Here is a 13,810-nt window from a genome sequence, read left to right as displayed (position 1 = left end):
AGGATAGAGGCATATGCTTTGAAATGTTATGGACACATCCAGAGAATGACAGAAGAACGATGGCCTTTGAGAATTATGAACTGGTTACTCCAGAATCTGAGAAGGGGCAGCTGCTGACAATTGGAGAAGCTTGAAAGAAGAAAAGACTAAGGAGTTCAAAAGTTATTAAAATGCTTAGTAAAATGTTATTTAAATAGCACTGGATGTTAAGATGTATTTTCACTTCTTTGCCATTTAGTTAAACAAATCATTTACGTTATATTATTATTATTATTATTATATATATACGAGGTGGAGACATAATTCAAAAGCAATTCTAAGCTGCACAAATGAGGTGCTTGGTGAAACATCCAGAAAGATTAGAAGCAGAAGGAGGGATGGTGGTGGAATAATAATGTACAAGAAGCAGTGACGGCTAAGAGGAAGGCAAAGCAGAAGTGGGACGAGTCAAGAGTGGAAGAAGACAGAGAGAAAAAGTGAGAAGCCAAGAGAGTTGTTGCAGGGAAGGCCATGGCATATCAAGACCTTTATGATCAATTAGAAACAAAGGAAGGACAGACAAAGATTTATCGATTGGCAAAATGTAGAAATAAGGCATCAAAGGACATCATACATGTGAGGCAGATCAAAGACTCTGGAGGAAGGGTATTAACGTTATAATTAGGAAAGTACTGGAAGAGAGAGGTATGAGACTGAGCAGAAGTAAGACAGAGTATATGTGTTGCAAAGTGGATGGCAGCCAGGAGACAGATCTAGAGCTGGAAGGAAATAAGAAACAGATGGAGAATATACTTGAAGGGCTTTTGAAAGAAGAAAATGCAAGGACTCACAGAGAAGATGGGGAGCCTTACGAGGTGATGGTTCAGAACATTAGTAGGGTGGAAGTGAAGGAGGCCATAAAGCGGATGAAGAATGGAAAATCGGTGGACTCTGACAGGATCCCAGTGGAGGCATGGAAGGCACTGGGGGGAGAGGAAATTGATCTGCTGTGGGACCCATTAATAAAAGTTTGTCAACAGGAAAATATACCCGAGGAATAGAGGTAAAATACTGTTGTCCCCATCTACAAGAGTAAAGCGGATGCACAAGACTGTAAGAATTACAGAGGAATAAAGTTGATGTTCCACAATGAAAATCCTAGAGAGGGTTCTTGATGGAAGGAGGTGGAGATTGCAAAGGAGCAATTTGTAATTATTTGGTATTTATTGATCTGGAGAAAGCTATGATAGAGTGCCAAGGCAAGAAGTCTGGAGGTGTCTGAAAGAGAAGAAGGTACCGGAGAAATATGTCAGGCTGGTACAGTGTACAGGAATGTGAAGACAAGAGTTCGGACATGTCTGGGAGAGACAAAGTTTTCCAGTGACAGTTGCCTTGCATCAAGGGTCAGCATTAAGTCCGTTTCTGTTTGATATTATGATAGAGGAGGTGAGAGAGGATGCCCCTTGGACTATGTTGTATGCAGATGACATTGTGCTGTGTGCAGAAACAAGAGAAGTGGCGGCAGCTAAATTGGAAAGTTAGAGGAAATGGAAGAGAGAGGTATGAGACTGAGCAGAAGTAAGACAGAGTATGCGTGTTGCAAAGTGGATGGCAGGCAGGAGACAGATCTAGAGCTGGAAGGAAATGTCATCAGGAAGGTCAGTGACTTTAGATACTTAGGTTCAACAATGAAAGAGAATGGCGAGGCTGAGAAGAAAGTGGGATGCAGGATACAAGCAGGGTGGAGGAACTGGAGAGAGATGGCTGGAGCTATGCGATAAGAGGGTGCCAATCAATCTAAAAGGCAAAATCTACAGGACAGTAGCGAGACCAGCTATGACGTATCTATAGAAAATGTGGCCCTGAGGAAAAATAATATAGATACAGTTGCCTTGCATCAAGGGTCAGCATTAAGTCCGTTTCTGTTTGATATTATGATAGAGGAGGTGAGAGAGGATGCCCCTTGGACTATGTTGTATGCAGATGACATTGTGCTGTGTGCAGAAACAAGAGAAGTGGCGGCAGCTAAATTGGAAAGTTAGAGGAAATGGAAGAGAGAGGTATGAGACTGAGCAGAAGTAAGACAGAGTATGCGTGTTGCAAAGTGGATGGCAGGCAGGAGACAGATCTAGAGCTGGAAGGAAATGTCATCAGGAAGGTCAGTGACTTTAGATACTTAGGTTCAACAATGAAAGAGAATGGTGAGGCTGAGAAGAAAGTGGGATGCAGGATACAAGCAGGGTGGAGGAACTGGAGAGAGATGGCTGGAGCTATGCGATAAGAGGGTGCCAATCAATCTAAAAGGCAAAATCTACAGGACAGTAGCGAGACCAGCTATGACGTATCTATAGAAAATGTGGCCCTGAGGAAAAATAATATCAGCAGGATGGAGGTAGCGGAGATGACAATGTTTAGGTGGATGTGCAGTGTCACCAGAAAGGATCGTCTGAGAAATGACTATGTAAGGGAAATGGTGAAAGTTACGAACTTAGGAGCAAAAATACAGGAGGCAAGGTTGAGATGGTTTGGTCATGTGATGAGGAAGAGTACGTGGGAAGAATGGTCATGCAGATTGATGTGCAGGGGAGAAGGAAGTGCGGGCAGCCAAAGAAGAGGTGGGGGAGATGGTGAAGAAGGACTTGAGGATGAAGAGCTTGGATGTGGCTACAGCTCAAGACAGGAGGTGGTGGAGGAGATTCACTACAAACAGCGATCCTACTTAAGTTGGAAAAGCTGCAGTAGAAGATATACAATGTGTAACAAGACCGGTTGCCAAAATGTGGTTTATTATTTTACAATTGTACAACTTAATTGTTATGCCCTTTAACCTACTCCCCTCCTTTATCTATACGAATTTTCCATTGTTGGAAGCAGTGCTGCAAGTCATCAGGTGTTATCTGCTTCAGTAGCACTGCCGTTTTTTATCCTTTACCTCATCCACTGACTGAAAATGGGTGCCCTTCAATGCAGATTTCAACTTTGGAAAAAGGTAAAAGTCGCATGGAGCTAAGTTCACCTTAGAATTAGGTGAAGTCTTACTTCACCTAATTCTAAGGTGTATGATCCAACACTGGGATCTTCTTATCAGCCAGATACTGCTTTTGTCTTGATGGAGAATCCATCAAGACAAAATGACCCAATCTGTGGAAGACAAGTGTTGTTCTTCCACAGATTGGGTCTCTTCTTTCTCACTCATTCTCTCAGCTAGCCAGAACCTGAAGGTAATAATGTTGGTTAACTGTCTGACCCTCTGGTACCCATTCAACCATTACCATGCCATTGATATAAAAAAAAAACGATCAGCATTGCCTTCAGTTTTGACTTGCTTATTCTTCCTTTTTTCATTCTCGGTGACGTGGGAGTTTTCCAGTGCATCGATTTACCTTACTCGCCAGACTAACCTCAGTGTGACTTTTACCTTTTTCCAAAGTTAAAATCCCCATTGAAGGGCATCCATTTTCAGTCAGTGAATGTGGTAAAAGGAGAAAACATCAGCAGTAATGAAGCAGATAACACCTGATGACTTACAGCACTGCTTCCAACAATGGAAAATTTGTATGCAATGGAGTATAGATATAGGAGGAGAGTATGTTGAAGGAGATAACAATTAAGTTGTACAATTGTAATAAAAACCACATTTTTGCAACGTCTCGTTATTTAATAGCCACACCTCGTATATAGTATTATTGTTTTTATGGGCCTGCATGGAGCCATAACTAATTGCATCTAATTGTAGTTGCCTTGAAAACATTCAGCACTGGAACTGTCACCACCTACCCACCCACCCTGGAAGTAAATTCCATTCATTCACTCTACTCACAATGCAAAAATTCCTTTTCACTTTATTACTCACAATTTTGTATAGTTTCCAAGGATGATTTCTCTTTCACCTAATTCCCTGTTTGATATGCCTCTTCTCACTGACTTATATGTCTCAATCGTATTTCTTCGCCTCAATCAAAACCTATCTACCAAGCTCTGCAGACCATTGTTATTACAATAATTATAAACCAAAGATAATATAAGATGTTTTCTTGTGCATTTATGTGTATCTGGTTATTCATCTGTCACAAGCATATCATTAAAATGCATTTAGAATTTTGTTTATGGGCCTGCATGGAGCCATAACTAATTGCATCTAATTGTAGTTGCCTTGAAAACATTCAGCACTGGGACTGTCACCACCTACCCACCCACCCTGGAAGTAAATTCCATTCATTCACTCTACTCACAATGCAAAAATTCCTTTTCACTTTATTACTCACAATTTTGTATAGTTTCCAAGGATGATTTCTCTTTCACCTAATTCCCTGTTTGATATGCCTCTTCTCACTGACTTATATGTCTCAATCGTATTTCTTCGCCTCAATCAAAACCTATCTACCAAGCTCTGCAGACCATTGTTATTACAATAATTATAAACCAAAGATAATATAAGATGTTTTCTTGTGCATTTATGTGTATCTGGTTATTCATCTGTCACAAGCATATCATTAAAATGCATTTTAGAATTTTGTTATTTCAATTTGATTTCAACTAATTTTTGCTTTGACAAAAGCTACCTGAACTATAAAAGAAATTGATGAAACTAAAGATTCAAAGTGGAATTGTTATAAAAATGCAGTTCAAATGTTTAGTTTCACAAGAAAGGAAAAAAATATTTTTTTTAATATTGCTAAATGCTCAAAGGACAAAGGTAAAAACTCAGATTAAATTGTGATTTATTCTAAATTTATGTTTTATATTATTATTATTATATTATATAAACTGCTAGTGAAGTTATTATGCATAGTTTTTGTATGACTGAAATGTAGCATTAGTTATATTTCTAGATGTCTTTAGCACAGATAATAATAATACGGTAAATTTCAGTTATCTGAAATTTACCTTATTTTGTACTATATTTGTGCCTTTATTCTTATCGTGAAGAAGCAAATTACTAATGTAATCTTCTTCTTCAGCTTATTCCACTTAAGCAGGGTTGCTGTTTCTAATGAGTCTCCTTCTGTCTTGGGCTGTCACCACATCCAGGTTCTTCATCCTCAGGTCCTCTTCCATCAGCTTCTGCATGACCTTTCTTTCCACATACTCATCCGCCCTCCTCATCACATTACCAAACCATCTCAACCTTGCCTCCTGTATCTTTGCTCCTAAGTTCGTAACTTTCACCGTTCTCCTTATATAGTCATTTCACAGACGATCCTTTCTGGTCACACCACACATCCACCTACGTATTCTCATCTCTGCTACATCCATCCTGCTGATGTTATTTTTCCTCGGGGGGGGGGGATACAGTTTTCATAGCATACGTCTTAGCTAATCTCAACCATTGTCCTGTAGATTTTTCCCTTTAGTTTGACCGGCACCCTCTTATCACATAGTACTTCAGCCGTCCTGCATCCTAATTCTTTCTCAGCCACTCCATCCTCTTTCACTGCTGAAGCTAAGTATCTAAAGGCACTAACCTTCCTGATGACATTTCCTTGCAGCTCCAGATCTGTCTCTTGGCTGCCATCCACTTGCAACACATGTACTCTATCTTATTTCTTCTCAGCCTCATACCCCTCTCTCTTCCAGTACTTTCCTCCAACTTTCCAGTTTACCTACCACTTTTTCTCTTGATTCTGCACACAGCATTAATTACTAATGTAATATTAATTATTAATAAATACCAGTTTTGTTTCAAAAACTTACTCCATGAAAAACATCAGAGTTGAGTGCAAATGCCTCCAGTAGCAAGTAAAGTGTTCTTTGGTTGGAAAGACTAGGATTCTCATCTTGTCTAATATTTGGGGTGGGGCTGTTTTTTTTTTTAAATCTGAAGGTAAGTTAGCAGCCTCATACAGAGATAGATTTCCCTCCTTAAAAATAGATCACATTGTCAGATGTAACCGACTATGGAGATGAATTAATTGCCTTATTACCAAAATTAGGTAAGGTTATCAAAGGAAGCCAGTTTATTATTGGTCATAATATACCATGTTAGAGAGAGAAGAATTATAAATATAAATTGTATTCCTATCTTGTTTGTAATATTTAAAGCCCTAGAAAGATCTCTTTATATGACTAATCATAGTTGTTAATATCCAGTTCAAATTCAAAATGCTTTTAGATAAAGTAAACTGAAGGAATGTTTTATTTATTTTTATTAGGCATCTAGGGCACAAATTTTGAAAAAAGCAGCTGAATATATACAGTTTATGCGTAGGAAAAATTCTTCTCATCAGCAAGATATTGATGACTTGAAAAGACAAAACAGGCTTTTAGAAGAACAGAGTAAGTAGAATTCCAATACCTCTGATATTACTCAGTGTATTACATTTAAAAAAAAATAGTTCTTAACACTCTATAGTCTTCATGCATCAGTTATTAGCAGGAAAAACATTGTAGAAAGATCCATCTGGATTGAGGATCAATGCATGCACACAAGACAAGGGAAATGAAACAGCAAGCCTATTGCCTTTTTTTTTTTTTCCAAAGAAGACTTCTGTTTCATTTACCATTCTAGGATTTCTCACAAGAGAAATTCTAGAACGATGTATACGGCAATTTTCATATGGCTTCTCATTTCGATTCAGATTTAGTTGATTATTGGTGATGGAAGTCAGTGACTAGTTTACTCCTCAGATAGTTATGGAAGTAAGTACATTTGGAGGGGAATTGTAGACTGGCATCTCCAACAAACAGGCTGCAGGTTTGAATTTCACTGTAGGCATGGATGTTTGTGATTGTATTGAGGCGATGAGTTTCATCACATGATGTGAGGCCACCAGTTTGCTTACTGGAGGCTTGCAAGTGGCTTGAAAAAGATCCATATTTGTTTTTTAGAACAAGGTGGCAGACTAAGTAAACATTAATAAAAATAGAGAGAAATCCTTAGCCTATCCATGGAACAAATGTACTATAGGTTTGTAGCAAAACCTTTCATGGGTGTTCTGCGGTTTTGTTTTTCTCTTGCAGTAGCATCTTTACACTTACTTGTTTTGCATCAGGGATACTCGTGTTCCATGTTGATTTTGTTCACATTCTAAATATAATATTCAGTCCCCATTTTGCTGTTCAGATAATGCTTTTGCTCTCCAGATGGTATCCTTCAAGACTGTCTAATGTGAAGCACATATACAATAGACTCCCACTTTTACAATTACTTTTTTAATTGCTGGAAGACTGCTAGCTAAAAAGTTGTGATAATCCCCATGAAGGAATTGAGGTAGAACCATGTAACTTATATATATTCCCTACAAAGTGCTATACACTTGTTACAACACTGCTACATCATTTGCAATCCTCTGAGAAAAAAAAAGTCTTTCCATTGTTGCACAAATCAGTCCTCAGCTGATATGACTGACAGCAGCTGTGACTTTATCATCTGTGGTAAATTGCATTTCTTTAAACTTGGGAATAGAAAGTAGTTAGATGGACCAGGTCTGGCAAATAGGATGGGTGAGACAGACATTGAAAGCCCAAGTTATGTATCATCTGTTGGGTTTCTTTGGCAGTGTGAGTAGTTGCATTGTCCTGCAAAAACAACATGTCTCTGCTCAGTTTCCCACAGCGTTTTTCCTTCAGCACCTCCAATTCCTTCAGAGCTGTTGAATAAACTGCTACTGTAACAGCTTCACCTTTTTTTGAGGTACTTGGTAAGTGTTACACCATCCATATCCCAAAAGTCAATGGCAAGAACTTTCCCTGCTGACTTTTGGGTTTGGAACTTCTTTTGCCATGGAGAACCTTTGTGGCTCCATTCCATTGACTGGTCTCTGTGTCATAGTGATGAAGCCTGTTTCATCAATGGTCACAATAGATTTGTGACACCAAAAAATTTGTAGCTGATTTCTCACAATGATCCAAAAATCCCTTGAGATGATCGCACACGTTCTCTCTTTTGGACAGCATTCAAACAGCATTCATTTGGGGACCCACTTTGCTGAGAGGTTCTGCATGTCTGGATGTTGGTGAATAATGACCCCAACTCGTTTCCCTGGATTATCCCAGTCTTTGCAATGTTTTTGGCTGGTATTCATCTATCATCAAGGATCATGGCATGCACTGCATCGATGTTTTCAGATGTGATCGCTGTGGATGGTCTTCCTGACCTGGCAGCATCTGTGGTCTCAGAATGATCAGTTTTAAACTAGGCCACCCACCTGGCAACTGTTGGATATGTTGGGGCATAGTCCCCTAAAGTCTCACACAAAATTTGGTGAATCTCAGTTGCAGACTTTTCTTGCAGCACGAAAAACTTGATGATGGCCTGCACTTCTGTCTTCAAAACCTTTGCCATGTCTTCTTATATTGAAGACATGTCAGAGTTTTAGATTATGTTTATATGTCTTAAAACCCTTTAAGACATATCTTAAAGGTTGTTCTTGTGGTTATATAAGTTGCTTTAATGTCAGATAATACAGTATGGCACAAAAAACATCACTGAATAACTACGACAATATATGTTATGGATTATATATGTTAAACAGGTTATTAACAAAGAATATCATATTTACCATCATGATATCATGGTAAACATGATATTTCTGGTCGCTTTCGACGAAAGGTGAGTTATCTGGTCTCATATGGAGGTAAGGGGGGAGGGTTCATCCGGAAACTCAGGCTTTTTATCCTTCAGAACAGGCAAACTGGCCCTGTGAACACACATGGATTACAGTCATGAATACGTCCCAGCCATATGCCAGTCCCGAGCCCGGATAAAATTGGAGGAGTGGGGAAAGCAATGGTGAACTACCCTGTAAAAATCTCACCAGGAATACTTTGTGGGCAATGCCTACAAAGTCACCTATGGTAGGAAACGACTGAAAGGAAAAAACCAGAACCAGATCATGTTTACGCATGACATGTGCATTCACAACCGTCAGTGGAATACTGGTCGAACAAAGCATTAACGATGGTAGATTATGTACTCAAAATTGGCACCTTGTCTTGAAGGTTCTCTGTCATCTTGGAGAATAAGGGTTTGGAAATCTGTTGGACATATCGTGTAATTTTATCCCTTAGTTCATCAAGGTTGGAAGGCAGGTCATGGTAGAATACCCATTTCTTCAATATACCCCAAACGAAGGCATCAAGTGATGTGAGATCAGGGAAACGTGAAGGGGTAGGGGTACGAGAATTCTGTGAACCTTAAAATGAGTCTCCTGGAGAAGTTTTCTGATAAATATGATGTGTGACAGGTTACTATGTCCTGTTGGAATACCTGTGCATGAAATGGAATGTTTTTTTGTACGACACATCTTATGCAAATCCTGAGTGAACCAAATCAACACATTCTTGATGTGGTGTTTGCTACATCATTGTCATGGTTATCCCACACTCTTCAATGAAGTATGGCCCAATTATGCCATACCCAGAAACCGCACACCATGCAGTGACCTCACTGTGAAGAGGTTTCTCTTGGACAAATTCAGGTCTATAAAACCAAGAAGCCTGTAGGTTCATCTGTTTACATACAAAGGTTTGGTTCCTGTTCTCAAACTCTTTCATTTTTTCTTCAATAATATTTCTGTATTTTAGTCTACAGTTCACATCTGAGAGCTGCTCAACTTTTATTCGCTTTAAAACTTTCTTACGTGTTATTCTTTTCAATATGAAATTCAATTTTATCCTGCTCAAGACTAAATAGTGATCACTTCCAATTTCAAATCCTCTGTACACTCTGGTGTTGCACCAGGGAGAAAACATCACTATCAACAATAACATAGTCATTGAGACTTTTCTTATTCCTTGCCTCTTCTCTCCATGTGAATTTGTGCACATTTGTATGTTGGAACATTGTGTTAGTAATAACCAGTCCATGTCCTGAGCAGGAATCCAACGGTTTTTTTGCCATTATTAGCTTTGCTCTTTTCTCCAAATTTTCCCAAAACACTTTGTCTGACAATCATTTCCTACTCTGCTATTTAGATCCCCAGCAAGGACCAACTTTTCCTTTTTCATTGTGTCACTTGCTTTCTCTAAAGTATCAAAAAAATTCCTCCATTTCTACCTTAGTAGAACCTTCTGTGGGACCATAGGCACAAATAAATCTCATTGTCCAATTCCCTATTCTGATTTTTGCCTACATCACTCTACTTGAGATGCCTGCCATTCAAGAAGATTACCTTTGTATTTTGTGTTGAATACTATGGCTACTCCTTTTTCTTGATTGTCATTGCCTGAATATAACATTTTATATTTATTGCTCAGAAAGAGCTCACCAGTTTTTGTCTTTTTTGTTTCAGTTACCCCTATTATGTCGATCTGGTACTTATCTAATTCCTCAGCTAGCTCCATTTCTTTGCCATTCAGGCTTCTTATGTTGATAGTACTGATCTTTAACACTGGTAATGTTGAGTTGGGGTGTGCTTTCAGATTTGTTCCAGTAGCTGACTTTTTGCTGTTCGCCCTGGTTCTCTGCCGAAAACAATGGGGGCCTTGTTTAACCTGGCTATGCCCCAGCCAGCATGAAATTTTGTCATGTTGTACCATCATTTTGTATATATTGGTTTAAGCCAATAAGAATATAATTTGGTTGGCTAAATCCCAAATTGCCAGCCCATCCTCGTTCGTTCAATATCCAGGTAGATACCCAACAGGGTGCACCACGAGAAGGTGAGGATTGGACATTAGGTCAGAAGACCTGGTCGGTTCTTCGCATTCCTAAAGGCTATGTGGAGGTCTCCTCTCAGTTATACAGCTTTGACCCTTAAGCATATATATATATATTCATGAGCATTGACTCGGTTACTGTGATACATTTAGAAAGATATTTAATGACTAAAAAACCGAGAATTAATTAAAAGCTTTAATGATAAAAAACACAACTAGTTTCGGCTTTTTACAGCCTTCATCATTTAACTTCATCAGGTTAGGAATAGGAAACAATAATAAAAACTGAAGATTCTAAAAAACTGAGAAGCAGAGATAAATTGCAGTTCATAATTGAAATAAAAAACGTATTAACATTCAACTTGTTCTATTTTACGTGCCATTGTTTGTTGTATGCGTGGTAGCAGACTCTCGAGAACGCCAGTACTGAATAACAGCAGTATGGCTATCAGGGATGTTAAATTGTTGTTTAAATGTTCACGGTTAAGGATGATCTCCCTGGATTCGACAATCTTTCTTTCAAATTCATCATGGCAGCGGAAAATGATTTCAGATCTGTCCCAGGAAATTGGATGACCTTGAAAATCATCATTTGGATTGTTAGAGAAGAGAATATGGCTGGACAATGTGCTGGCATGTGATCTTTTATAGGAGATGTCTCTTTTATGTTGCTCCATACGAAGTTCAATAGACTTATTAGTTTGACCATAATAAGGCACACCATAGTTTATATACGCCAGGATATTTCAGATTGTGATGCTATTGCTTAGGGTGGCTTATAAGAGATTGGATTTTTGGAACTGTAGTGAATAACGTCCTGATGTTGTATTTCTTAAGGACTTTGAGCCAAAAGAGACATCTCCTATAAAAGATCGCATGCCAGTGCCTTATCCAGCCTTATTCTCTTCTCTAACAATCCACATGATGATTTTCAAGGTAACTCAATTTCCTGGGACAGATCTGAAATAATTTTCTGCTGCCATGATGAATTTGAAAGAAAGATAGTGGAATCTAGGGAGATCGTCCTTAACCGTGAACATTTAAACAACAATTTAAGCTATAACATCCCTGATAGCTATACTGCTGTTATTTAGTACTGGCGTTCTCGAGAGTCTGCTACTATGCATACAACAAACAATGGCACATAAAATAGAACAAGTTGAATGTTAATACGTTTTTTATTTCAATTATGTACTGCAATTTATCTCTGCTTCTCAGTTTTTTAGAATCTTCAGTTTTTATTATTATTTCCTCTTCCTAAGAAGATACCTGATGAAGGCTGTAAAAAGCCGAAACTAGTTGTATTTTTTATCATTAAAGCTTTTAATTAATTCTTGGTTTTTTAGTCATTAAATATCTTTCTAAATATATATATATATATATATATATATATATATACACACACACACACACACACACCAAAATTCAGTTAGTTTTGCATCTTGAAATATGTTTTCTGCTTTTCATTTAATTTGAAAAAAATCTCTTCAAAATTCATTTGCTAATGTTTTTTTACAAATAGAATAGCCTATACATGAAGAGCCTTATAATTTTCTGGCTTTGACAACAAGTAAAGCCTCTGCTTTGTTATCAAGTCAGTAACATATCCAGCTCTTGATCCACTCATGAGTAATAATTTATTATAGAATCTCCATTAATTTAGGAGGTTACAAAATTCACCTCATTGTAGAAATGACCAAGCCATTTCTACAAATATGAAAGAACTGGATTTTTTTTAAATGCTATGATACAAGGTGGCTACTTATAAAACAAGCCATACAGAATAAAGACAGTTTTTACTCTGTATGGTGTTTGAGAAAGAGATGTTTCAGACAACATTGATTATTTTTAATGCCATAAACTCTATTTAAAAAAAAAAAAAAAGAAGCTAAATAGCATTCTGGCACTGTTTAGTTAGTACCCATAAACAAGGGTACTAACTAAACAAAATTTGAAATGGTGGGATAGTAATGGAGTGGAACAATATTGTTAGTGCTGTAATATATCTGACATTCTTGTACACTCGATTTGTGTATCTAAATGTAGCCATCACTTAATAACTACATTGTTAATATAGAAACATCAAAAACACTTCCACTTGATCTGACATTCATGACTTAAATGCAAATATATAAATGATGTGCACCACTGCTCAGACACTCACCTGACAGCCTTACCTGCACAGTGCAATTGATGTAGTTTATGATTATCATAAGGATGGTATTCACAATGTGGTTGTAATATTTGATATCTGATGTCAGAATGCTAAACTCAGAATTCTTTTTGATCCCTTTTGATTTTCTGGTTTCAAAAGTTCCTTGCTGCGTAACTTTAATCTTGAAGCTCTATTTACAAAACTGATAAAAAGGATCATGGTTAAGAAGTTTCAGATGTAAACTATATAGACTATGTATATTTTTAAATATACACAGCTGAAAGGAAGTGTGCTTTGCATTATCAGATACCAAAAGCAATTGATGTGAAGTCAGTGGCCTGTATACACAAGAAGCCTAGTTGTGAAGATACTTCGCATGCCAACTTTGTTTGCTTACACTTGGATAAAGGATCAAACATTATTTCTTGTCAGATATAATTTACTTTGTAACGAAGTGAAAACTTTCTACGAAGTATATTGAAACTTCCTGGCAAGTGAGTCACAGCAGATGCTTGTGAGAATACAGAGATAAATGTAAGAATGCTAAGTTAGTGTAATAGTAGTTAAGGCCCTGGGAAAATTTAGGAAATAATGTAGAATATAAATATAATGAAGGTGTTAAAATCTCAGAAAGAGGGGAGGGGAATACTATAGAGGGAATTGGAGTTAAGTAACATAAAACTAAAGATAAGGATATAATTAAATAAGTGTTAGAAAATATCCAGGAAGAATGTACCGACTGAGCTCTGGGGAGCTGGCCTGTTGGTGGACAGTAATCTTTCCTCCATTTCTAAGCTTTCCTCGATAGTGTCCAGAATATTTTCTTATTAGAGTTATCTCTTACCATGACTAGTTACTTTAATCCATAGCTTAGCTTTCATACATTTTTCCCTGTGTTCTCTCAGGGCACTTTTGGACTTGCTTGCAGGAACATTCAATATAATTTTTTTCAAGGCCTGCTTCTTTAACCTCTTGAGCTTGCCATAAAATTCTGATTTTTCTATATATGTAAACAACTTCACTTTGCCTCCCTAGCTGAACCAGTCAACATTTTGATTTTACCACTGGGTCTCCAAA

The 13,810-nt window shown here is 37.7% G+C and overlaps 2 protein-coding genes across 6 annotated transcripts in view; one reads left to right on the top strand and one right to left on the bottom strand.

Moving 5' to 3' along the window:
* Positions 1-13,810, bottom strand: part of LOC150095101 (retinol dehydrogenase 13-like) — a 161,033-nt gene that overhangs the window by 25,741 nt on the left and 121,482 nt on the right. The gene's annotated exons all lie outside the window — the stretch shown is intronic.
* The window catches only part of LOC150095102 (protein max-like), a 115,356-nt gene that overhangs the window by 55,866 nt on the left and 45,680 nt on the right, over positions 1-13,810 (top strand). For all 5 annotated transcript variants that reach the window (XM_090411557.1, XM_090411559.1, XM_090411556.1 and 2 more), the window contains one exon: positions 6,132-6,255. In XM_090411557.1, the coding sequence (XP_090267683.1) occupies positions 6,132-6,255 (124 nt within the window). The remainder of the gene's footprint in view (positions 1-6,131; positions 6,256-13,810) is intronic.

The sequence above is a fragment of the Typopeltis vanoorti genome, chromosome 21, assembly GCF_054136105.1.
Source record: "Typopeltis vanoorti isolate ZY-2024b chromosome 21, IOZ_Tvanoo_1.0, whole genome shotgun sequence".
NCBI classification, from domain to species: domain Eukaryota; kingdom Metazoa; phylum Arthropoda; class Arachnida; order Uropygi; family Thelyphonidae; genus Typopeltis; species Typopeltis vanoorti.
Note: the sequence above shows the minus strand (reverse complement) of the source record. Positions and strands in the feature narration are given on the sequence as shown.